Source organism: Mus caroli, unplaced genomic scaffold, assembly GCF_978045245.1.
Source record: "Mus caroli unplaced genomic scaffold, Mus_caroli_1 scaffold_9, whole genome shotgun sequence".
Classification (NCBI taxonomy): domain Eukaryota; kingdom Metazoa; phylum Chordata; class Mammalia; order Rodentia; family Muridae; genus Mus; species Mus caroli.
Window position 1 is genome coordinate 1,635,948 of NW_028227264.1, and position 25,914 is coordinate 1,661,861.

The window sequence follows — 25,914 nt, forward strand, 5'->3', positions numbered from 1 at the left end:
GAATGTGCTTAGCAATCCAGTTGTATGTACACCTACTGGTGACTAATTTCTTCGAGGATGTAAACATCTGTGTAACTGTAGTGTTGCCCAGTGTGAGTAACAGATCCAGTGGATACCTGCCTTGAACTTTCCTAGCTTTTGATCGGCTAGATGAATGACTTGTAGAGTGCTTAAATGTCTGCGTCCACAAGTCCACGAACGAGTCCTGACCGTGACCTGCGAGTTCTAGGACATTATCAGTAAAACAGCAGTGCTGTCCTTCACACTGGCACGCTATTTCCTTTAGAAAGAGACCAAAATGAATGTGATTTGTTGTGTAGAGAGAGTCATGATTAAGGTTTTTAGGTCCTTCATTCTTTCAAGTTGAGATTGTGGAGTTCTTTGTGAGGTGGTTTGATGGAAGAACGTCTTTGAGGCTGCTTTGGAACTTGTCACAATTCTATTTCCTTTGAGGTGCTGGGATTGGATTATAAGGGTGTACCACATACCATCTCTCTTGAGTCTTAAAGAATAGTTTGTCAGCACTTTGTAACAGTTTCACAGAACAACCTTGTGGTAAGCTCTTACTCTGGTTCTAAAGACTTGTGCTAAGAGCACATCCCTGTTCCCTCAGGACCTGCTGGAGCAATATGTTGTCTAGAGCATCTTGGTCTCCATAGGAGCTGCTGCTCAGATCGGAACTGGGCTGTTTTGCTGCTAGCTAGTTCTCAAGTCATAGCCAGCCTGCTTGACTTGCACCAAATATGCAGGGTGTTTTGGTTTTTAGTTCCCATTGTGGCTTAGTAGCTTAAGGGGACTGTGTGGGCTCCGTGTGTTTTCTCCTAGCGTGTCTAAGTGGAAGCATTCACATAGCAAGGCTGGGGAAGAGCAGCCCTTGCAGAGAAGGACCAGTTAGTGCAGCCCAGGACAATGCCAAGGGCACTCCTTCCCTCTCTAGGAAGTCTGCTTGACACAAGAGGCACGCCTGCCCCAAGTTGAATAGAAACTTGTCAGTTTATTGCTGATTTGGTATTTTGAAAATACATCTAGTAAATTGGGAGCTCAAGCTAGTTTAATTTGAAACAATACTAACAATCTGAGTGTATTTATCAGGAAAAAAAGTTATGAGTATTCTGTGGAGTCTTGTAGATTAAAGATTTGGTTTGTGTTGTGCAGAAATACTGCCATAAAACCAGGCATTTATTTGCATGTTTGGAAGAGAATAGTTCCAGTGTGACAGGGACAGTGGACAAAAAAATTAGTAGTTCAGTACTTACCCTTTAAACCCATGGTTTTGGTGAAAACTTGGTGAATTGTGTGTGCTAAGGTTGGAGGTAGGATTTCCTTTAGACATTGGTAAGAAAAGTTAACAGGAAGAGCTCGGCCATAAAGGTGACCAGAATCCAGTGCTGCCTTCCATTAGATGTTATGAAGGGTGTCCTGTTGAGTAACCTCTTAAATTAGGACAATGGTATGCTTTTGCATGTTGGACTTCAGAGTGTATGTGGCATGCCATGCCCGTTAGTGCTTTGAGATGGGGTCTTTCTGTATGGTCCTGAACGGCCTGGAATGCACTGTGTAGACCCAGCTGGCCTTGAACTTAGAGATCTGCTTCTGCTTCCTGAGTGCAGGGATCAAAAGGCTAGCATGCCTGTCTCATGCCCTCTGTTATATAATAAACATATGTTGGGAAAGATACATTAGCCAAATATGGCACATACCTGTAATCAGCTGTCAGGTTGAGGCAGCAGCATTGCTGTGGGTTTGAGGCCAGCCAGGGTTACAGAACAAGATCCAGTCTTAAAACAAAAAACAATAAACCCCACAAACAGAGCAGACACAAAACCAAGTAGTTTTAAGACTGCTATACTTATTTCATTGGCTGTATCATAGAAGTGTTAGGAACTACCAGTTAGGGGTTGGTTGTTGCTTACATCACTGTCCTTCGAGATGAATTGCCTATGCTTCAGAGAGCTGCAGTAGTTAAGGGCATGCAAGTCTGTGAGAACTCACTGTAATGCTAAGGAATGAAAATACTGTGCGGCGTGCATGGGGGTATGCTGCAGCCCATGTTTGGGAAGCAGAGGAATGCTTTGGGTCCATCCACATTTAGGGTTCTGTAGGGTTGTGAGGATCAAACTCAGGTCATTAGGCTTGCACAGGCGACTCTGCCCTGCTGAGCCACATCTTAAATTCTCTGTGTTTGTTTATTGTGCGCTCACTGAAGTCCGAGGTGTCAAATCTCTGGAGCTTAAGTTAGGGAATAGTAGTTAGCTACTTGCTGTGGGTGCTGGGAACTGAGTTGTTCTTTGCAAGAGGAGTCTGTACTCCTAACCTGAGCTGTCTTTCCAGCCCTTTTTATTATTTTTTGAGAAGGGTCTCATATAGCCCAGGTGGGCCTGGAACTTGCCATGTTCTCTGGATTGTTGGGTCCTTTGGCTTTTCTTCCCTGGTGCCAGAATGAAAGATGCATGTTATCTGTAAAATTGATGGAACTGTCTTGCATTTACTTCATGACCCCAAATGAAATAGGGATCCCAGTCTGAGGAAACATTCATTTTTGCTGCTGTAAACCAGGCCAACATAATTAAGATAATAGTAAGGCATATGTTTTTCACACAGTTTTTGTGGTCAGGTATCGGAGTAGTGAGCTGAGAGAGAGGCTCTGTGACAGGGTCTTTCAGTCAGGTTATTGTGGCTGCTGAATCTGCTTCCATGGTGCTTCGCTGTGTCTAGCTAGTTGGTTGGCAGGCCCCAGTTCTTCTTGGATTGCTAAATGTCCTGGTGTGGTTGGTGTTCCCCAAGAACTAGACTTTTAAGCCCCAGTGAAGAAACAGCCATACACTGGTAGAGTCTGTCAGTGCCGTCTAGTGGCAGTGCAGAGCACAAGCCTGGCCTGACAGTAGGCGGGAAATAAGTCTCTCCATGGAGTAGTTTAATAGCTGGCTCAGTTCTAGGTTACTCCAGTTCCTAGATGGATTAGGATGGGATCAGATACCTAGCTGAAGTCATTCAGTGAGTAATTAATTAGTTGATTAAGTCAGTTTTTCTTTTCCTTTAAGGGCTCAACCTTAACTGTAAAAGGAAACTCAAAGAAGCTAATTACTTCCCCTAAGGTCTGATTCAGTCTTTGAAAAGTAAACTGTTCTGACCTTTATCATGAATAATCTGATTGTGATGAGAGAGTTGGCTGGCAATTGTTTTTTAATCGTTACTAAACAAGGTACAGTGAAGATCACTTACCTAGTCTACAAGTCTGCAGGCTTCTGATGTTCAGCTTTGAGTGAGTGTGTGTATCTGTGTGTCTGTAGAATATAAATACATATGTATATGTATGTACACATATAATTTAAATATGTTTAAAGGACTTCTGCATACTTATGTGCTTGGGCATCTGTTGCCTCTGTAGTCCACAAGAGGGCATTGGATTCCTTGGAATTTGCATCACTGAATCATCTCTGCTCTGTGGATTTTTTTTTTTTTTAAGATTTATTTATTTATTATATGTAAGTACACTGTAGCTGTCTTCAGACACTCCAGAAGAGGGAGTCAGATCTCATTATGGATGGTTGTGAGCCACCATGTGGTTGCTGGGATTTGAACTCCGGAACTTCGGAAGAGCAGTCGGGTGCTCTTAACCACTGAGCCATCTCGCCAGCCCCTGGTCTGTGGATTTTAAAGAAGGATTTATTTTTATTTATTTATTTTTTTTTTAAAGATTTTATTTATTATATGTAAGTACACTGTAGCTGTCTTCAGACACTCCAGAAGAGGGCGCCAGATCTCGTTGCGGATGGTTGTGAGCCACCATGTGGTTGCTGGGATTTGAACTCTGGACCTTCGGAAGAGCAGTCGGGTGCTCTTACCCACTGAGCCATCTCACCAGCCCAGGATTTATTTTTAATTATGTATATGTATATATATGTCTGTTACTTTCCTGTTGCTGTGATAAGATATCATGACCAGAACTAAAGGAAGAAAATTTATTTTGGCTTAGGGCTCCAGAGGTAGAGTTTACAGCAGCAGGGGAGGCATATCAGGGAATCAGGCAGCTGAATGCCAGAACAGGAAGCTGACAGATCACATCTCAGTCACACACAGAAAGCAGAGAAAGTAAGCTGGAGGTGAGGGGGAAACTCGAAGCTTGCCCCCAACACATGTTTCATTTAGTAAGACTCTAACCCAGAAGGATTCGGAACTTTCTCAGACAGCACCACCAGTGTGAGCACTGTTGCACTACATGTCCTGTGGGGACAGCACCACAGTGTGTGTTTGTATGTGAACATGTGTAAGTGCAGGTGCCGTCAGAGTCCAGAGGAATGGGGGGTGAAAAAAGCTATGGCCTGCCTTTTACACTGAGATGACTGGTACTGGGGATTGAACATAGCCCCTGTGTGTACTAGGCTAGTGTGTGTTACTGAGATAAATCCTAGTTCTTTTACCTTTTATTTTGAGATAGGGTCTTGCTAGATTTCTCCTACAGGTAGCTAACAGTACATGGTTTAGGTTACCACCCAGCTTTAAGTGGTGTGAAATTTTCATAGAAATGTTTTATTTATTCATTCATTCATTGACAAATTCTCATTACATATCTGCGACAGTCTCTGCCTCCCATGTGCCTGGGATTATAGCAGTAGACCACCATGTCCATTGTAAACTTTTAACTATAGAATTATTTCTAGGACTGGTTTTTTGCTTACTGATATAAAGAAAAGATAGAGACTCTGCTGTTAGTAATGTAGGTGAATCTTAGTCTCTCTTCCCAGTTCTCTTTGACCTTTCTAAGTAATACATGAGAAACCATAGATTATTTTGTATTTGTTTGCTTTTGGTTTTTAGAGATCAGGTTTCTCTGTGTAACAACCCTGACTGTTCTGGAGTTTGCTGTGTAGACCAGGCTGGACTTGAACTCAGAAAGATCCGCTTGCCTCTGCCTCCTAAGTGCTGGGATTAAAGATGTGTGCTGGTATCACCGGCTTATTTTGTATTATTACATGACAGGCTCTTTGCCACTGGGAACCTTGTTCTTCTTTTCTTCTTTTGTTTTCTCTTTGTTTTTTGCATGTGCCACCATGCCCAGTGCCTTTTTTAAAAAAAATTGTGAGATGGTTTTGCCTGGGACTTCATGTATGGGCCTGTCCTTGCCTGGGAGTGTTGGGATCGCTCTCACCGTCTGCCACACTTTGTAAACTTTGTGATACCTGTTCCCTCTTAACCCTTTTGCCGCCCTCCCTCCCACTGAACGGGCTTTGAAACTCTGTTGCCAAAGATGACCTTGAACTTTGAAGCTTCAGGATCCTGCTTCCACCTCCCAAGTGCTTGGATTACAGGTGTACATTGCCACTACCCCCAGTTTATAGGGTGCTGGAGATCTAATCCAGGGTGTCCTCCCCTGCTAGACAATCACTCCACCTATCAATGAAAATAAGACTCTACCCCTAAATGTAGGTTACTCTGTTTTGTATTTTGTAACCCTTAACCTCTGTAAGCTTGAGTGAGCTTTTGTAAACTGCTGGTACTTGAAAGGCTTAACAGCTTGTAGTTGAAGAGTTAAGGCTGGGACACCTAAGATTTTTCTCACTAGAGCTGAATGGGAAAGTGAATCTAGGTATAGGTTATAGGTTGTGTGTGTGCTTGCTTGCGTGTTAATGTGTGCACACATTTGTGTATGCATGTGTTTAGCCTTGCTCTTTTGTTTGTTTGTTTGTTTGTTCCAAGACAGGGTTTCTCTGTATAGCTCTGGCTGTCCTGGAACTCACTTTGTAGACCAGACTGGCCTCGAACTCAGAAATCTGCCTGCCTCAGCCTTCCCAGAGCTGGGATTAAAGGCATGCGCCACCACGCCCGGCTTAGGCTTGCTCTTAAAGATGCACTGGGGAGAGACAGTGAGAATGTAGTGCATAGTTTCTAGTCTACAGATGTGCTGTGGTACACTAGATAAAGCTGGTATGGAAACAGACTCCTGAAGAGGAGGTGTGCAAATGGAATTTTAGTTGGGTGACACCTACATTGAGTTGTTACTTTTATTGGTAAGTTGCCATCATAAGCTACTTGGTCCTGGAATGTCTATTTCTGTGATTTCTCTTAGATCTGTGTGGTCCACTCCAGTAGCCAAATCACACAGGTACAAATGGCAGGACGGATACCACAGAGCATTTCTACCACAGCAGAATCCCCCTTGAATGGAGCTGCTGTGAAGTCATGTTTGACTCACCTATGTTTTGGTGTGGGCCGTTCTGGGAGTGGTAGTGGTTGGTATTTATGAACAGTGGAGTCAGTATTTTATATTGTAGTTAAGGCTTTGTGGGCTGGGGAGATGACTCAGCGTTTGCTTTGCGAGCTTGAGGACTTGTAGCTCTGCAACACCCACCTAAAAGTTGTATGCCTCACTGCTAGTGTTTGGCTGGCCAGCCGCTGGAGCCCAGATAAAGTGACCATTTCAGGAAACAAGGTGAAGTGCTGCTCAGATGGCTCATCATGTAAAAGAGCTTGCTTTTAGCAAGCCTGGTAAACTGAGTTCAATTCCTGGAGCCATGTGAGATGGTTTGTCTATGCTTGGCCCAGGGAGTGGCACTATTAGGAGGTATGGCCTTACTGGAGTAGGTGTGTCACTGGGCATGGGCTTTAAGACCTTCACCCTAGCTGCCAGACCTTCACCCTAGCTGCCTGGAAGCCAGTATTATGCTAGCAGCCTTCATTCACATGAAGATGAAGAACTCTCAGCTGCACCATGCCTACCTGGATGCTGCCAGGCTCCTGTTTTGATGATAATGGACTGAACCTCTGAACCTGTAAGCCAGCCCCAATTAAATGTTGTCCTTCGAAGAATTGCCTTGGTCATGGTGTCTGTTTGCCACAGTAAAGCCCATGGAAAGGTGGAAGGAAATAACTGACCCTACAAAGTTGTTCTCTAACTCCTGAATGTTTGCTGTGATGCACAGGCACCAGGCACAGGAAACAAGAAGGAAAAGGCTTTGCATTTGCATCTGGTCTGGAATTGTGCTATATTTTATACATTGTTTAATCTCTTAAACTTCATTTTTTTTTTATTTCCAACAGGGATAAATTTATCAAGATTGTGTGAAGTAAGTCAGTACAATTTGGGGGGTGATTATCTAGCACAGTACCTCAATAAATGATAGTGTTCATTAATAAACTTCTGAAATAAGTGACTTTCTATATAAACAACTTCATATTGTATATACAATAAAGTTGATTTTTCTTTCCATGTGCAGTCTTGTTAATTTCAACTCCGTGTGTGTGTGTGTACATGAGAGAGAGAGAGAGACACTAATCCAGCTAAATAGGATGAGTGATATATCCAAATTAGAACAAAATTTTGTAGGTTGTCCCATATACCTTAGGCTAGTCTCAAACTTACTATATACCCTAGTCTAGTCTTTATGTTTAAAACAAAGACATTTTTTAGCCCGTGTGTATCAGTATTCTCCCTCTCTCTCTCTCTTTTTTTTTTTTTTTTGAGACAGGGTTTCTCTGTGTAGCCCTGGCTGTCCTAGAACTCACTCTGTAGACCAGGCTGGACTCGAATTCAGAAATCCTCCTGAGTGCTGGGACTAAAGGCATGCGCCACCATGCCCGGCTATATCAGTATTCTCTTACAAGTATTTCTGTACACTCTTTATGTACTTGGTGCCCAGAGGCCAGATGAGGGTGTCCTATCCTCTGGAACTGGAGTTCAAGATTGTTGTGAGCTGCTGTGTGGGTGCTGGGAACTGAGTCTGGTCCTCAAAGCAGCAAGTGCTCTTACCCTGATCTTCTCCTGCCTCATTGACTTCTGGTCACCCTGTTGTACTTTCCAAGTGTTAGAGGATTTCAGGTTCATAAAGCCTTTGCCTGGCACATGTTCAGTAGTTCAAGATTGGTTTTATTTTCTTCCTGTGCTGGAGATTGAGCCCTGGGCCTTGTGGAAAAGTGCTGTATCACTAAGCTACACTCTAGACCACAAGTGGTTTAAGAAGTGAAATTTTTAGATTAAAAATATATAAGGTTTATTATTTATGTGTATGAATATCTTACCTGTGTGTATGCATGTGCATGATGGGTGTGTCTGGTGCCCTTTGGGCAGAAAAGCATTGGGTGTTTGCACCTGAACTTGGGTCCTCTGCAAGAGCAACAAGTGCTTTCAACTTCTGGCCCTATCGATTTTTAAGGGTATCAATTTTATGAGGGAATTACCTACATGTGTGCACGTGTACCACATGTGTGCCTGGTGCTCCAGGTCAGCCTCGGAATGCTCTGGTACAGGAGTTACAGATGGTTGTGAGTTGACTTGTGGGTGCTGCAAACTGACCTGAAGTCCTTACCTGAGGTAAGAGTTCTCTTAGCTGCTGAGCCATCTCTCAGTCCCCTGCATGCCCTCCCCACCCTGTTGAGGCAGGGTCTAGTAGCCCAGGTTGTCCCGAAATTTACTTTGTAGTCTAGGATACTGTTGAACTCTCCTACCTTGACTTGCCAAGTGCTTGGATCACAGCTCCAGTGCCCTGCTGAAGTACTAATGTAGTTATTAAATAGTACATTTGTTTTTATTTTATTTTTGAGACAGGGTCTCACTGGTATCCCTTGCTGTTCTGGAACTCACTATGTAGACCAGTCTGGCCTCAAATTCAGAGATCCACTGAGTTTAATCCCTCCAGAGCACAGGGATTAAAAGATGTGTTCCACTAAAAAAAAATGCGTTACACTAAGCCCTGGCTGTGACTAGAATTTGTAAATGAAAATCACAAGATTGTAAGATTGCTACACATTTTCAACCAATTGATTATTTTTTTTTCTAAGCCTCCTGTAGCTCCAGCTGGTCTAGAGCTCACCTATGTAGGCAGGAATGACCTGAGCTGTGCTGCTCCTGCTCCATCCTTCTAAGTGCTGACATTCTAGGTGTTGCCGCCAGGGCTGTTTGATGTGGTACTGAGAGTGAAGGCAGAGCTTTGCGTTAGTAGGCAAACACTGCGCTGGTGTTTCCTTAGTCCCACCAGTGTTTTGGTTTGAGGGTGCAGGTGTGCTCTAGCAGGAATCTCCTGAGTGAGCTACAGCTCCCTGTTGGTGATCCCATCTGGTAACTGGCATTCTGTTCCTGTTGGCAGTAAGGTAAGGTAAGTCCATTTCATTTATATTTTCCACCTGTGGGTTTTTTGGAGGGTGTGTGTGTGAGTCCCACAGTAAATGAGACACATCTGTACATCCTCTGATGATAATTTTGTTTGTGACAGTAGCTGTTGTTTGGTAGAAGAGTATAGAAGTAATTTTATGGGGAGGTTTCTCCCCTCTCCATCCAGCCCATAGAGTTCCTCAATAAAAAAGACAGAAACCTGGTATTTTTACTAACAAGCTATAAGCCTAAATGGGCAGGCTCCTAAGGTATTTATAACACAGCCCAGCCATAGGCCCTGTGGACATTGCCAACTGAGTCTTGCTGAGTTTGCTCTTGATCGTCCATCCTGCCTCATGGTCGTCATCTTCCCTGCCTTTTCCCCTAGTGATTCCTACTGAGGTCCCCTGCTCCATCTCAAGTCCTGCCTTCCTCTCCTGCCCAGTCACAGCTTCTAGCCTTTTATTATCCAGGCAGAGATTATGGGAGAGCATTCTTGACAGCACATTGGCCAATGCAGCACCCATGTCTGCAACCTGAACTTGGCCACAACTCAGCATTTGGATTCACAGCACACAAGACCAGCCCCAGGAGAGGCTGGTGTGCCTGTAGCCATTGAGGCAGGGGCTAAGAGGAGGGGTCTGAAGATTGGTGGGCTTGTTCTTGCAGGATTTTCACATTTCTGAGGCAAGAGAGCTGCTGCATCCTGGGAAAACCCAGGGACACACTGAGGAGAGAGGATCACAAAATTAGAGGACATAATTGCCATGTGGTGCCCAGAAGGAAAACTGAGTGATCAGAACTCAGTCCTCGTGCCTTTATATGAAGATCAGTCCTGAGCTAGGGATGGTTTAGATTTGAATGGAAGCACATTGCTCTTCTTAGTTTGCTGCCCTCTGTAAGACTTCAGCTGATACCAGCCAGCATCCCCTCAGCCTACTCTCTTCAATAGCAATATTTAAAGATGGTCACTGTTATAAGCAGATTCTAGTTTTGTATGGGAGCAAAGTTAGAAATTTAAAAGCTATGTGTTTGTAGTTTTAAAATTCAAATGGTGATATCTGTTTAGTCAGCTTAGTCCCTGTCCCCTAAAGCTCATTGCTTAGTGGTTTCCTCTTCATTGTCTGTAAGCTTTGCGAGGCAGTGGGGCACCTGTCTCGGCTTTCCCATGACTTCTTGGAGTTGAGAGTAATATATACAGATTTGTAGCCAGGGGGTGGTGGCACATGCCTTTAATCCCTGCACTTGAGAGGCAGAGGGCAGCCTGGTCTACAGAATGTGTTCTAGGACAGCCAGGGCTACAGAAGAGAAACCCTGTCCTGATCTCGTCCTCCCCCCCCCCCCCCATACAAAGTACACCAAGAAAGCACTGTAATTAACTCCCGTGCATAAGATTGATGGGGGCCTCATGTAGAGATGCCCTAAAAACTTTTTTTTGAGCTTACTCTGAAGAGGTAGTCTGTTTTATATTTGAGTGTTTTTTGATAATTGCACAAGAACAGAACCATCAGTTAAGCATCACCAATCGGATTAAAAGACTCAGTGTTAGAGCACTGCTTTAAAAGTTTCAACGGGGCTGCTGGTCTCTAGCTCTGATCTCAACATGGCTGTCCTGTGGGTTTAGAGATGAAGCTCAGCTGGCAGGAGTACCTGCTTAGCATGTATGAAGTTCCGGGTTCTGATAGCCAGCACTGCACATGGTGATGGTAATGAGCTTGAAAACAACCTGCAATCTCTGGCACCACGTTGAGGAAAAGTGGGAGGAGATCTTGAAAATTTGGTTTCTTTTTAACCTTGGAATTAGAATGCTTTTAAAAAAGTATTGTATGTGTATTAAGCATTTTGACTACATGTATGTATATACCCTGCATGCCTGCCTGGTTCCTGTAGAGGCTAGTGGTGTAGCGTCTCTTGGAACTGGAATTGAGCCATCTTTCTGGCCCCAGAATCACAGACTTCGGTCCTTGGATTATATTCATAGTTAACTTGATCATAGCTTAATATTATACTAACCACTGACCTCCCAGCAGCGTTTTTTTGAAGCAAGATCCCAGGTAGGTGGCCATCAATGTTCAAATATGCTGGTCTTACCTGGCCAAAATTACTGACTTAGGGATTTACGTATGCTAGAACGCACACAATCACTGAACTACATCCCCAATGAGCTAGATCATTAGCAAATCTCTTCAGGGCTGGAGAGATGGCTCAGAAGTTAAGAGCACTGGCTGCTCTCTTCCAGAGGTCCTGAGTTCAATTCCCAGCAGCCACATGGTAGCTTATAACCATCTATAATCAGGTCTGGCGCTCCCTTCTGGCCTGTAGGCATACAATATATTCATAAATAAGTTTTTAAAAGATTTTATTTAGCCGGGCATGGTGGTACACGCCTTTAATCCTAGCACTCTGGAGGCAGAGGCAGGCGGATTTCTGTTCAGACCAGAAGAGGGCATCAGATCTCATTACAGGTGGTTGTGAGGCACCATGTGGTTGCTGGGATTTGAACTCGGAACCTTTGGAAGAGCAGTTGGTGCTCTTACTCACTGAGCCATCTCACCAGCCCATAAATAATCTTAAAAACATATATACATATATGTACATATACATCACTTTCTAGATGAGAACACAGGGTGCAGAGAGGGGTCTTGACCTGCCCCAGTAGATGGAAACACCACAGCAAATGTGATTCTGTTTGGTGTTAACCCTTGACTTCTCACAGTGATACAAATGTGATAAGAGTCCAGTCCCAGAAAGGCTTGAGTTTTTGGTTTTGTTCTTGAGGTACTAAGTCTAAAGTTGCTTGCCTGCGTTTCAGTTTCTCAAGACAGGGTTTCTCTGCCTTGGGTGTTCTAGAACTTACTCTGTAGACCAGGCTGGCCTCAAATTCAGAGATCCCATCTGCCTCGACCTCCCCAGTGCTTCGATTAAAGGCGTGTGCCACACTCCCCCCCCCCCCCCCAACCAGGCTAAAGTAGTTTTTCTTTATGAGCATATGTTAGATGTCATGATGGGTTGCACTGTGACAGTTACACTAGCTAAAAAATTTGTTTTGCTTGTGTATAACTAAAAATTTTAAATGCTTAGTTGAAAAGATACTGATTTTTGCTATCACACTGAAAGTCTATCATTACTGCTTTTATAGTGCCACCTTTAAGCTGTAAAGTGGGATGCAATACCTTAAAACTTTGTCTATCATGGTTCGTTGAAATACAGAACCATTCTCATTCTGCATTATTTATTTCTTTTGCTACTGCTTTTGTATTTTTCCCCATAAAACTTTATCCAAATAAATGTTTATGAAAATCTGCTTTTTTTTTTTTTTTTGCAACATTTAAAAATGTTAACTTTTGCTGGGCAGTGGTGGTGCACACCTTTAATCCCAGCACTCAGGAGGCAGAGGCAGGTGGATTTCTGAGCCTGGTCTACAGAGTGAGTTCCAGGACAGCCAGGGCTACACAGAGAAACCCTGTCTCAGAAAAAAAAAAAAAAAAAAGTTGTCAGACCTTCCGGTACCATAGTTTTTCTGCCTTACTAAAATTGTTACCATTTCTGTTTAAATAGCACCTGTCATTTACTGGAATTTGAAGTCAACGTTTTTGGTAATGCACCTCTTAACAGATTTTCTGGTCTTGTTCAAAAAGGCTATACTCACCAATTTGTCCTTTTCCTCAGCCCGTTTGAAGCCTAGCAGCAGACCCATGTAGGGTAGCTGAGAGATGCTGCTGTTTTTACACTCACGGCAGGCTTGTGACAGCTGGCTCATGATGCTACTACTACACCTTGGGAAACTTGGGTTCCCTTGGGTTATAGGGATTGCAGTGGGGTCCCCAGCATCTCTACAGAGCTGGAAAGAAAGGCCACACACTCGCCTTGGCAGCACTAGCAAGTACAACATCAGCAAGATGTCACCGAATGTGTATTCTCCGGTGTAGTCAGCCAAGGCACAACATGAATGCTCCATTGTAGTGTATGCAAAGTAGTACTGGATGAGTGTACACACACACACACACACACACACACACATACACACATGAACGGTGGGATCTTGGCAGAGTCGGGATGGGGGGCAGAGCTATGACTAAAAATAAGACCATGAAGGTCATTATGTCCTTAATTTTATGTGTTTGTGATATGAGTGATACATGAGACATGCACATAATATAGTGTGTGTGTAGGGAGACCGACTTTGTCAATGTTACAGATAGAAAATGTATTACTGCCAAAACAACATACATCTCGTAACACAAGTGTTTGTATGGCTTGTAAGCCAGGGCCATGATTCCAGAGTTTTAAGAATGGTATCAAGTGGCGCACGCCTTTAATCCCAGCACTTGGGAGGCAGAGGCAGGCGAATTTCTGAGTTCAAGGCCAGCCTGGTCTACAAAGTGAGTTCCAGGACAGCCAGGACTACACAGAGAAACTCTGAAAACCAAAAAAAAAAAAAAGAATGGTATCGAAAGTTGGCCTAGTCACTCTTTTTCCTTTAGAACTTTGAGTATATTGACCCAAACACCATACTCTGAACTTTTATTCAGGTAGCAACATAATTAAGAGCTGAAAGGATCATTATGTCATTTGTGTGTTTTATTTTGAGACAGTCCTGCTGTGTTATTGTTGGCCTCAAACTGGGCAGTCTGCCTCTGCTTTTTCAGTGCAGAGATGAGTGGGTTTCCCTGTGCAGTCCAGGGCTGTTCTGGAACTCTGGATCTTCCTGCTTCAGCTTGCTGAGATCCTAGGTGTGTCCGCTGCGCACTGGCAGTCCCTGACTTAGAGGGTAGAGGAAGAGTGAGCAGTAGTGAACGCTGGCTTTGCTGGCTCAGAGCTTGGCTTCTCTCTCACCAGAGCGGTGCTGTCATGATGACAAGGTCAGAAGAAGACCCTCCCCAGCTCAAACATCACCTTAGGGAAACACAGAGTGAGAGTTACTGCTTCTTGTGGTGGAACTGAATTTCATGTTCTAAGAAAAAGGGGTTTTCCTCGGCCCACAAACCCCTGGTGATTCTTCACTGTGTCAGGTTGACATAAGTAATAGCACAGCAGTGAAGCCATTGACTGAAGGCTGCGGTTAGTGATGTGGCCCTGCCTTCTCACAAGACTGCAGGGCTGAGGCGCAGGTAGGCGAGTAGGTGTTAGGCTCCACATGGCAAACTTACAATGAAAAGGAGCCAATGCCGTCTTTAAAATTCGGGACCTCACTTAATGCGTTTGCACACTAGTGTAGTCATCCGATGCAAGCACTAGGGAGGAGAGCCCGGGGCTGCTGCTGACCTCAATGGTGATGAGGATGACGATCATCCACTCCAAGCGGAGTGCTCGCTTCTCATTGAGGTGATTCCGCATTAGGTCTGTAAGTTCCATGCAGTGCTGAAGTTTTTCGTTCATGACCTGCACGAAAGAGAAAACAGGTAAGATATGCTAGGTCATCAAGTCCTCTAAGATGACCAGCGGTTAGCAAAGGGTGTTTAATGACTCCATCTAGAAACATTTTTGTAATGTCATTTTGTTTTATTGTGTATGTTTATGAATGTACATGTGCATAGATGCCTGTGGGGGCCAGTTTGTACTAAGCTTTTGTGAGCTAGCTATATGGGTGCTAGGATCTGTTTTTTTTTTTTTTTTTTTTTTTTTTGATTTTTCGAGACAGTGTTTCTCTGTGTAGCCCTGGCTGTCCTGGAACTCACTCTGTAGACCAGGCTGGCCTTGAACTCAGAAATCTGCCTGCCTCTGCCTCTTGAGTGCTGGGATTAAAGGCGTGCGCCACCACACCTGGCCCCCATCTGTTTGTTCTTTTGAGAGAGTTTCTCTGTGTAGCCCTGGCTTCCCTGGAGCTCCCTCTGTATACCAGGCTGGACTCAAACTCTGCCTGCCTCCTGACTGCTGGGATTAAAGGCATGCAGCACCACTGCCCGGCAGATGCTGGGATCTTAACTCTGTACAGGAAACACTCCTAATCAAGCCATCTCCAGCACTCACTTATTTTGAGATGGGGGTCTCATGTAACCTAGGGTGGCCTTAAGTCTTCTTGCTACCACCTCCAGGAATGCTGGTATTCCATGGACCACCACATGTAAACAGTGCTGGTGACTGAACTTGAGGCTTCACGCTTGATGGGCAAACTAAACTACCAAGTCAGTTATATTTCTTGGTCCCTTTGTATTGCAGTTTAAAAAGAAACCCTGCATACTAATCCATGACTGATGGATGTTTAAGAAATGTTATTTTGTTACGGGAACAAGAAACTTTATTAAGCATGACAAAGACTGATTCTGCACAGGAGCTAAGCTAAGGCTTTTTACTCAAACATGTAGTACCTGTAACAGCAGAAACTCACCACTAGATGGCACCCCCACTAGCTGAACTGACAAAGGTTCTGGGTTATGACGCCTTGGATAGGCTGGTTGGAGTGGGACGTGGATGGGAGTTGCACCAATAGCATCTGACTTTACCCTGGATATGAGCTTAGCTATCTACCTACTGAGAACCTGTGCACTTCTGAAAGCTGTAAAGTCGGAACAGTTATACTTAGTGCAGGTTTGGCCAATATGAGCAGCAGTCTAGGCAGGGACTGTAGCATCATAGCAGGTCATATTCAGGGTTTGGCACAGAGCATTTAACTGCTTTACCAATTAGGGTTGTTCAACACACAGAACCCAGCGGTTGATAGAATCACATTGTAGCTTCTAACCTATAAATGTCAGGGTGGCACTGCCGTCCTTTTTTGTCTTTGTCTACTGCTTAGTCTTGGCCTCTTTTAAGATCCTCTCTCCATTTCAACTGTGACCACAGCACAGAGAACATGTTCCTTCCCAACTTTATTGCTTTAACAACAATCTGTGCAGTGTTCCTATAACAACTTTAAAGACTCCTGGGGCCTGGAAGAAGCTCAGCAGTAGGAGTGTGACTGCTCCTGCAGAGGACACCCTAGGCTGTTCCCCAGAACTCCTATCAGCAGTTCACAGCTGCCTGTAACTCCTCACAGACCTACATAAGACAAGGAGCTTTCCTGTAGGTCAATATTGTGAAATCTCAGTCCCTGGAGCAAAGGCAGGCAGCAGATTTCAGAATCTAGAGCCAGCATGATCTACACAGCAAGTTCTTGGCCAGCCAAAGCTACACTGACTCCATCTTGAAACAAGAAGTCCCTTGATGATTAAACTTAAGTCTTCTTTAGTTCAAAGCTGGATTAGCCAAAGCCGAAGCCATTTCAGACTCTGGAGACTAACTGCTAGTTTAGTGGATACCTACGAATGTCAGTACGGAGAGCCTGAGATCACTTGGAGACCCAGGAAGGGAAATGCAGCTCTATGAATCCGGTAAGAATTTCCAAGGAAAGGGGGAGCAGAGGTCAGGAAACGTGGTGGTGGTGCAGGCAGCAGTATACAGCCCTGAGCTCACGGCTAGAGCCTGACCAATTCCTTAAGCTTATGTGGGAACAGGCCTACATCCTGGTGGCAGTCATACTACATCTCATGGTAATGACGATTACAACAAAGCACACCAAGAGACATCAAAGGGGAAACTAGAATACTTTAGTATGGCTGCACCTAAAAGCTTGTCACAAGAGGCTTTATTTTCAGAAGTGGAGAGAGCATTTGCATCGCATGCGCCCATTCCAAGCATCCTCGTCTGAGAAACCTCATGCACCCACTTCTTCCCCTACAGCTCACTGATCCCTCGCCTGCCAGCCTCGCTCCATTGGGAATCAATGTCCTTTTGAGACCGGGTCTCATGGAACCCAGGCTGGCTTCTAACTCACTCTGTAGCCAGGGTCTTATGTGGATATGTAGGTCAGTGTTTATGAAGTAGGCTGCTAAAAAGTCAGCAGGCCTCCCGACTTGTTTTAAACAGAACACAGCAAAAGGATGAGTTGCCTGGGCCTGTAATTCGGCAGTTCAACACTGCCTCATGTGTTCTCTAGCACTGTCTTACCGTGTACACAGCGGTTAGTAGGTGCCCTGTGCAGAAGCGTCTGTGGTAAGGAGCTGAAGCCTTACTGTATCAGCCGCCATGTGAAAAGGCAGGAAGTGGGTTCTTCCCAGGCAGGCAGGCCGCAATTGCTTGCAGCCTTATGAGAGGCCCTGGCCCAGGAACTAGGACAAAGCTGCTGTCAGCTGCTAGTTTTAGGGAAAATGTAGCGCGGTTAGCTGATGCCAAGTGCTGGAGAGGCCTCATTGACTCACAACTTTGGTCTCTCCCTCACATCTTCATCTTCAGCCTGTGTATTCTCCAATCAGGAAAGCCATACTTGTTTCATCTGTCCAGACAGCCTGGATTAGCAAATGTCTCAGACATCTGGAATATGGAACTACTACAGAGGAAGACTGAAGTTACCCTCTAGTGTCTAATGCATGTGCACATCTACATGTAGATATACAGTGAACACAAGGAAATATCACACCACACGTAACATGCAAAGGAAAAATCATGGTTAGCTACTTGGGAGGCTGAGGCAGGATTCCCAAGTCCAAGGCCAGCCTGGCAATATAGTGAGACTTCTACTCTCCAAACAAACAAGGAAACAAGCATTAAAAACAACAGGGAAATCTCGGGAGTGAATCTTAGGCACAGAAAGCTGAGAAGTGGAGCCAAATGTGACTCATGTTTGTAACCCAAGAACTAGGGCTAGGACAAGAGGAGCATGGGGCTTGAGGCCAGCCTGGGCTACAGCGTGATATTTTGTATCTAAAATTCCTCTTGTAACCATTATGTTTTATACCTTCCTTCAGGTGGTCAAGGCTGTCAGGTTATCTCTAGACCAGCTTGGTCCTGAGAGCAACTGTCCTGTCTGTCTCCCGAGAAAGAGAGACTGGAAAGTGACAGCAGAGGGGACACGAGGAACTGGGAATCCAAAGAGTATTTCTCCAAATGCTGAAAAATTCAGTCATACTAATTGTAGCAGAGAATGTATTTCCCCACAAACCCTGCCCAAGTGTAGCCCTGGCTGTCCTGGAACTCTCGGCCTGCTTCTGCCTTCGAGTGCTGGAAATACAGGCATGCACCACACCTTAACTCTTCGAGTGATGCTAAGGAACTGGCAGGTCTTGTCATAAAGCTCTTCCAGGTTCGCTCTGTCCCAGTAGAAGTCAGGGGTGATCAAGAAATCTGAGCTCAGGTTTATTCGGTGCCTAAATTAAAAAAAGGACAGCTTAGCTTACTTATGGTGAATTAAAAATCATCCACTATTTAGCCCATATTTTCATTGTGTCATGTGAGCACACTCTTAAAAGTAACTTCAAAAAATATTGGGGAAGTGTAGTCACCTGTGCACCCTAAAACAACACCAGGAAGAAATAAGGTGACACAATAAGCCTCACTTTTCTTACCTGCAGCTTTCCTATCTCACTCACTGACCACCTTTAAGGTCCCTCTATATCCTTTCGGTCATTATGCAAACACAAGACAGACAAAAATACCCTAGGTTCCTTTCTGCTAGCTTTGTAGGTTAGCCTGGCCTGGAACTTCCTATGTAGCTCAGGCTAGCTTGGCACTGGCAGCTTCAGTCTCTAGTGTATTAGGAACATTACGGTTTGTGTGTGCTACCACACTGGCTGACTTAATTCTTACCTATCCCTTTGTGTTAGATGTCTGAGCTTACTTTAAAATTGATGCTGTTGTGAGACTATGCCGGGGCCTAGCAAACACAGAAGTGGATGCTCACAGTCAGCTATTGGATGTATCACAGGGCTCCCAATGGAGAAGCTAGAGAAAGTACCCAAAGAGCTAAAGGGATCTGCAACCCTATAGTTGGAACAACATGATGAACTAACCAGTACCCCGGAGCTCTTGTCTCTAGCTGCATATGTATTGAAAGATGGCCTAGTCGGCCATCACTGGAAAGAGAGACCCATTGGACTTGCAAACTTTATATGCCTCAATAGAGGGGAATGCCAGGGCCAAAAGAATGGGAATGGGTGGGTAGGGAAGTGGGGGGGGGTATGGGGGACTTTTGGGATAGCATTGGAAATGTAATTGAGGAAAATATGTAATAAAAATATTAAAAATTAAAAAAAAATAAAATTGATGCTGCACAGTGCACTTGCTGGTTTTGTGTGTCAACTTGACATACGCTAAAGAGAGGAAAGAGCCTCGGTAGAGAAAATGCTCATGAGATCCAGCTGGAAGGCATTTTCTCAACTAGTGATCAAGCAGGGTGGGTCTAGCCCATGGTGGGTGATGCCATCCCTGGACTGGTGTACTGAGTTCTATAAGAAAGCAGGCTGAGTAAATCAGGGGAAGCAAGCCAGTAAGCAGCACCCCTCCACAGCCTCTACATCAGCTCCTGCCTCCAGGTTCCAGCCCTGCTTGAGTTTCTGTCCCGACTTCCTCCAACGATGAGCTATATGATATGGAAGTGTAAGCCGAATAAATCCTTTTCTCTCCAGCTTGCTTTTCGATCATGGTGTTTTGTAGTAACAATGGAAACCCTAACTAAGACACATAGTAAAATAAATACAAGTAGCTGTTCATTCTTTAAAATATGTTGGATACAGTGGTGAGTCTGTTTAACCTACCAAACAATTCCAAACCCTCTACTCTCTAAGGATGGCTGTATATTTCTCCATGTACAGGTTCGATTATGTTTATATTAAGAGAAATAAAAATATTTTTGCTATGCAAATGGAATAATGCCATATAATAATTTGCAACTTTATTTTGTTTGTTTGTTTGTTTGTTTTTATTTTGAGACTGTAACCTTGGCTGACCTGGAACTTACTGTAGCATATACAGACTGGCCTTTGCTTCCTCCCACCACATGCACCACCGTATCTGGTAATTTTTAACTTTTTAAAAACAAGGTCTCAGCCAGGCATACTGGTGCATGCCTATAATTCCAGTACTTGGAAGGCAGAGACTGGAAGATTTCTGAGCTCAAACAAGGCTGACTGAGAAGAAAAAGAAATAGAAATAGAAAGGGAAAAAGAAAGAGTGTGTCTCTTGTAATCTACCCTGGCCTCAAACTTTCTTACTAGCTTGAGAATCATCTTGAACTTCTGATCATGAAGTGCTGGGGATCCAAGCCAGGACTCTGTGCATGCTAGACAGACTTGCTACCAACTGAGCTGCACTGGAGGACCGAGACCTAACTTTTTACCTAAGAGATTTAGCTTTGTTTCTTTTCACAGATCATTACATCTCTTTTTTAAAAGGGGTTTATTTTTATTTATGTGTGTGTAGATGTGTGTGTGTGTAGGTGTGTGTGCAGATGTGTGTGTCTGTGCAGATGTGTGTGCATGTGTGTATGTGCAGATGTGTGTGTGCGTGTGTATGTGCAGATGTGTGTGTGCAGATGTGTGTGCGTGCGTGTGTGTGTGTGTGTGTGCAGATGTCCTTAGAGGCCAGAAGAAGGTGTCAGACTTAGAGTTGGAGGTACAGGTGGTTGGGAACTGATGTGTTGGTAACCAGACTCACGTCCTCTGGGAGAGCAACAAGACTCTTAATTGCTTTCTAGTCCTATTCTTTTTCTTTTAAAAAAGAATTATTAATGTGTTTGTGTATGGTGTGTGTATGTGTGTATGGTGTGTATGTGTATGTGTGTGTGTATGGTGTGTGTGTGGGAATGGAAACATGTAGAGATTAGAGGACAGCTTTGTGGATTGCCTCTGTGTTTCCAAGCTTTTCCTTGGGTTCCTGAGATCAAACTCTGGTTGTCAAGTTTGGTGGCAAGTGCCTCACCAGTGAGCCACCTGCTGGCCTGTCACACTCTCTGTAATAATACACAAGCACTTGCACTGTAAAGATTAAAAACACAGGGTAAGGAAAGTTAGGCTTTGTAGAAACTATTCAATTTGAGAATTAAATCTATTTAGACCTAACTTTTGAGTTTGGGAATTATAATTTGCTTACAGATTATGTTTGTGTTAGAGAACAGGGGAACACAATCTCTCTTACTTCTCACAGAACACAAAGTCTGTGTGGCTCTACTGTTGGATGTTCTTGATGAATGCCCTATGGTAAGAAGCACAGATGCTGAAATGCTGGGCCCCTCCTGTGGTGGGCATGTGGGATGACAGTTCTCAGGAAAACATCTACAACGAGCTTTGAGCACTTCACTCAGAAGGAAACTGGATGACACTGTCCAGGGAGACCTCCGCAACCAGGATGCATCCCTCCACAAAGACAGGAACTCAGCACAGTTGAGTGACAAGCTCATCTCAGCTGCCTACTGTGCAGCGTCAGCCTCAGTAAAGGGGTAAAGCTTCCTGCAGCCATTGTCCTGCTTTCTTGGGGGGTCTTGTGCTGAGTGACAGGCTTAATGTAGATGAGTTCTGCTCTTGTGAACCCATCAGATTTCCCGACGGTCCTAACAGAGCCTGGCTGCTCCTCATGGGGGTGGGAGCTCGGGGGTGGGGAATGGTTTTCCTGCTTATTTCCTTTTGTCTTAAAGGAAATCTTTCATTTACAAGAGAACATTTTACCTGAGGGCAAAGAGCTCACCCATTTTCTGCATAACTTCTTTATGAGACAGTTTGACTTTCTTCCCAGCTTTTAATGCCTGTTTGGGAATAAAACAAAACAAAAACCCAAAACCACATACACAATGGTCCTTTGTGGGTGCCATGAGCTGCAGTCAGAAAGTATTAAACCCTGCACCCCTTCCAGCAGGCACAGTTTCCGTTATCCTACAGACATCACAGCAAACACTGACACTTTTTTTTCTTTTTTCTTTTTTTGGTTTTTCGAGACAGGGTTTCTCTGTGTAGCCCTGGCTGTCCTGGAACTCAGAAATCCACCTGCCTCTGCCTCCTGAGTGCTGGGATTAAAGGCCTGTGCCTTTCACCTGGTCAGGTGAAATGTCTTAACTCATCTCAAGAGTTCTGAATTTTATCACCCTCAGGCTTCTCATTCTTTCTGCTACTGCCCAGACTCTGAGTGGTCCCCAGAGACCATCTGTCCAAGGCTTTATGCACAACTTGTGTCACTGGAAAATGGTTATGGAGCCATAGGCCACCGGCTCCACAGCTTTGAAGGGCTGCTGGGATCCTTGTCCCCCTTCTCACTGCGCGCTGGCCGCTATGAAGTGAGCACTCGTCCTAGCAGATGCTCCTGGCCACACGGTGCTGCCTTGCCAAGGCCTAAGCTAGTGCACCTGCTTCACGACAGAATGAACCTACCAAAGTGTGAACCAAAGTAACTCTTTCCTACTAAAATGTTGGTAGAGAAAGCTAATATATCCTTTTTAGTTTTTCAATGGTAAACAATCCTCGTCTCTCATTTTAGACTTATTTTTATTTTATCTGAGTATTTGCTTGCACGTATATCTGTGCGTCACATGAGTGCTTGGTTCCAGTGAACACCAGAATCAGGTACTGGATACCCTGGAACCGGGGTGACAAGCAGGTGTGAGCCCCCATATGGGTGCTGGGAACTCAGGTTCCCTGCAAGAGCAGCAAGTGCTCTCAATTGCATATCCGTCTCTGTAGCCCCACTCCTTATCTCTTAACTGTAAAGTGGGTTCTCCTTCCCAAGAATGACTGATCGTATTATTCCGTTCTGGTAAAAACCTGGAACTCTGTGAGTGCAGGACAAGCATGTCCCCACTGGGCTCCACCCAGCAGTGCTGTCCCTTCCCTGAATCACACTGAGAGCACTGCAGTCATCTCAAGTCACAGCCAATGTGGGATTCCTGGTCCTTAGTTCATCGCTTCTTGTGTAACTGAAAGTGTCTTACTATGGTCTAGTTACTATTTATATTCAAATATGCATATTATTACGCTGAGCAATTAGTCCTTTCCCCAAAGAACCCAAGTCTTGATAAAAGCAGAGAGCTGATATAATTACCTCTGGAATGGACTGGATCGACTCAATGAATTTGTCCAGGGTTGCCTCCCAAATAGCCAGCTTCACTGGGGAAGAGGAAGAGGGGAGTTCCTTACCGTCATGCTCACGTGCTCAGAGTGCACAGGGCCTCTGCTGCCCTCACTAACAGGCAAATACACAGCTGGGCATGGAGCTCATACCCGCAACCTGAGTCCTGATGACTTCGAGCCTCACCCCGGCCCTCTAAGTATGGCTCAGACACGAGAAGGCAATGAAATGTCACATGATATTCCATATAGTCAATAATTTTAGTTATTTACTTACTTGTTTTTTGGTTTTTTTCCTGGGGTATTTTTTTTTTTTTTAGATTTATTTATTTTTTATATGAGTACATTGTAGCTGTCTTCAGACACACCAAAAGAGGGCATCAGATCCTATCACAGATAGTTGTGAGCCACCATGTGGTTGCTGGGATTTGAACTCAGGACCTTTGGAAGAGCAGTCAGTGCTCTTAACCGTTGAGCCATCTCTCCAGCCCCTTTTTTTGTTTTTTTCTAGACAGCATTTCTCTGTATAGTCCTGGCTGTCCTGGAACTCACTTTGTAGACCAGGCTAGCCTTGAACCCAGAAATCTGCCTGTCTCTGCCCCACAAGTGCAGGGATTAAAGGCGTGCACCACCCCAGCCCAACAATGACATTTTTAGTAATTTTAATACAAAACCAAAAAAAAAAAAAAAATGCCAAAGAACTAAAACTTCAAAGGCAAAGATAAAAGAAGTTAAAGAAAGAAAAGGAGGGCGTGGACTGTAGATTTCTAAGTCTGCTGGAAGAACACTGGTCTATCTCCTAGAATTCCATATTTTTTCATGTCTCTGAAACTCAGAGGGCACAAGTCACACCTAGCCTTACAGGTAGTGCTGTGCGTGAGGCAGGGGGTTAGAGTTTCATGGCCTTTCTTATATTCCTCAGGGCTGTGAGCGAATCCCAGCACAGAGGAGGCTGCACAGTGGAGGCCTTATACAGCACCCATGGTTTCCAGCTCTCAGCACACGAGCTGGGCTATCTCTGAATTAGAGCACCGAGTAGAGCAGCCGTGGAGAGGAGAGAACAAAGGCAGTGCCGGGAATAGGAACTAAGCAACTCACTGTGGAGAAGTGGGGCTTTAACAGTACAGTAACAACGGCACTATAAATTCATACATTTCTAAGGAGAAACGGAATATCAGGGGTGTCCTGAGACTGAAATCATCATCTAGTGCTTAAGAACATGATATCTGGGTCATCCACAAAGCAGGGACGTTTTACCTGAGAGGCAGAGAGCGTTGGAGAACGCAAACTTCTCTAGAATGGCGTCATCCAAGTCCAGCTCAGAGTTTAGCTTGATTTCCCCTCTGTGCAGTTTTGATTGTCCCCTATGAAAAGAAAAGAAAAATCAGCTTTGAAATCTTAAAAGCAGCTGCTCTTCTGAAAAACACCTCACACCTTCTAGAAGCCACTTTGACAATTTTTTTTTGTTTGTTTGAGACAAGGCTTCTCTGTGCAGACCTGGCTCTCCTGCAACTTGCTCTATAAGACTAGGCTGGCCTAGAACTCACAGAGACCCACCTGCCTCTGCTTCCGGAGTGCTGAGATTAAAGGTGGGAGTCGCTAGCCTGGCAACAATTTGTTATTACATTTTATAAATGTCCTCCTACCCTTTGATCCACATAATTCTATTCCTAGGAATTAACCCACAAAAATGTCGGGTAAAACTTGTGAACTTTTTTACTATATTTTGACAGTGTCACACTGTAGCCTAGGCCAGCTCAAACTCATGGGAATTCTCCAGCCTCAGCTTCTGAGTGCTGGGGTTACGGGTCTGAGCTACTCTGCCTAGCCAATACATGCTGTTGAGCTGGTGCTGGGGGCTGAACTGGGTCCTCTTGACCACTGAGTCATCTTTTCAACTCTACAATAAACTTTATTGTCAAATGTTCATCAGTAAAAAAACATCAGGGAAAAAAATGACTCAATAGAAAGATCTAGTAGATTAGTAATTCCACAGAACAAACAGGCTAGACCTAAGGCTTAAGCCTGTAGTCAGAGCACTGAGGAGGCTGAGTAGGGTTTAAATTATAGTTAGAAACTCAGGTAGGTTGTTGCCTGGCCGCGTGCACCTCCTCACCCGAGAATGCTGTCAGGCCTCACCATTCTCAAAGTGGTTCTCCTGTATCTGCTCACTGTAGTTCTGTCGCAAAGTCAACTGGGAAAACATGGATTTACTTAACAGTAAATCCTTCCCGGAACAATCTGATAAGCCCACCTGATAAAGCCGTGCTATGTTAATTTAGGTTGCTCACCAAGAATACGATTTTAATTTTGGAGTAAGACTTGTATTTGTTTGACTGAGCTGATTCCGTGAGAAGTTAAACACCAATCCTGTTCTCTGGTGTGGGTGCTGGGTGTGTACCAGTAGCTTAAAGGCTCTCCATCGATTTGCAGTAATCTCTGCTTGGCCTCACCGCTCTCCCCTCGTCATGCATGTGCAGAGAAACTGCTTACTCTGTCTTTATGTAGTTGAGTTCTTCGTTCTCCCAGTGAACGAGAGCCACTTCATAGGGCTGGGTTTCGTGTCTCTCTAGAACTTGCATCACGTGCTTCATCTAGGAGAGAAGGGCATTCGCTTGCGTTACACCGACTTCTTCATAAATGGCTCCCACTAGTTCAACAGCATGTTTTCTGAATCTTAGCTTTTAAAGAAAAGACAAGTTCACCCTGACAAGTAAACTAACCAATGGGCTGTAGTAAACTAACCAATGGGCATAAAAAAGAAAATAAAAATCACCATTATCCAGCAATTGAAAGAAAATCACTCCTAACATTATAGTTTATTTGTTAAGTCTCTTAAAAAAAAACCTGAACAAATTACTTGTAAAAACTAAAGCAACCGGGACTGGCGAGATGGCCCAGTGGTTAATTGGATTTGTTGCAGAAGACCTGGGTTCAGTTCTCAGCACCCACAGAGTATGTAACTGTAATTCATTCCCCAGGACCTGATGTCATCTCCTGAGCCCCTAGAGCATCCAGCATTCACAT

The 25,914-nt window shown here is 44.4% G+C and overlaps 2 protein-coding genes across 9 annotated transcripts in view; both read right to left on the reverse strand.

Annotated features, from left to right (window-relative positions):
- Positions 1-9,484: 9,484 nt before the first annotated feature.
- On the reverse strand, positions 9,485-13,106 carry LOC147002557 (uncharacterized). The gene is made up of 3 exons (XM_085843315.1): positions 12,658-13,106; positions 10,640-10,697; positions 9,485-10,337 (listed from the first exon to the last, which is right to left on the reverse strand). Exons 1-3 carry the CDS (start codon positions 13,104-13,106, stop codon positions 10,203-10,205), a joined length of 642 nt encoding a protein of 213 aa, XP_085699441.1. The 3' UTR covers positions 9,485-10,202.
- Positions 13,107-13,648: 542 nt separating this feature from the next.
- Positions 13,649-25,914, reverse strand: part of Rmnd1 (required for meiotic nuclear division 1 homolog) — a 30,563-nt gene continuing 18,297 nt past the window's right edge. For all 8 annotated transcript variants that reach the window (XM_029482477.2, XM_021173770.2, XM_029482475.2 and 5 more), the window contains 7 exons: positions 25,381-25,481; positions 24,145-24,251; positions 22,862-22,926; positions 21,499-21,575; positions 18,087-18,207; positions 14,351-14,467; positions 13,649-13,981 (listed from right to left, as the gene is read on the reverse strand). In XM_029482477.2, coding sequence (XP_029338337.1) covers positions 13,949-13,981; positions 14,351-14,467; positions 18,087-18,207; positions 21,499-21,575; positions 22,862-22,926; positions 24,145-24,251; positions 25,381-25,481 — 621 coding nt within the window. In that variant the 3' untranslated portion in view covers positions 13,649-13,948. The remainder of the gene's footprint in view (positions 13,982-14,350; positions 14,468-18,086; positions 18,208-21,498; positions 21,576-22,861; positions 22,927-24,144; positions 24,252-25,380; positions 25,482-25,914) is intronic.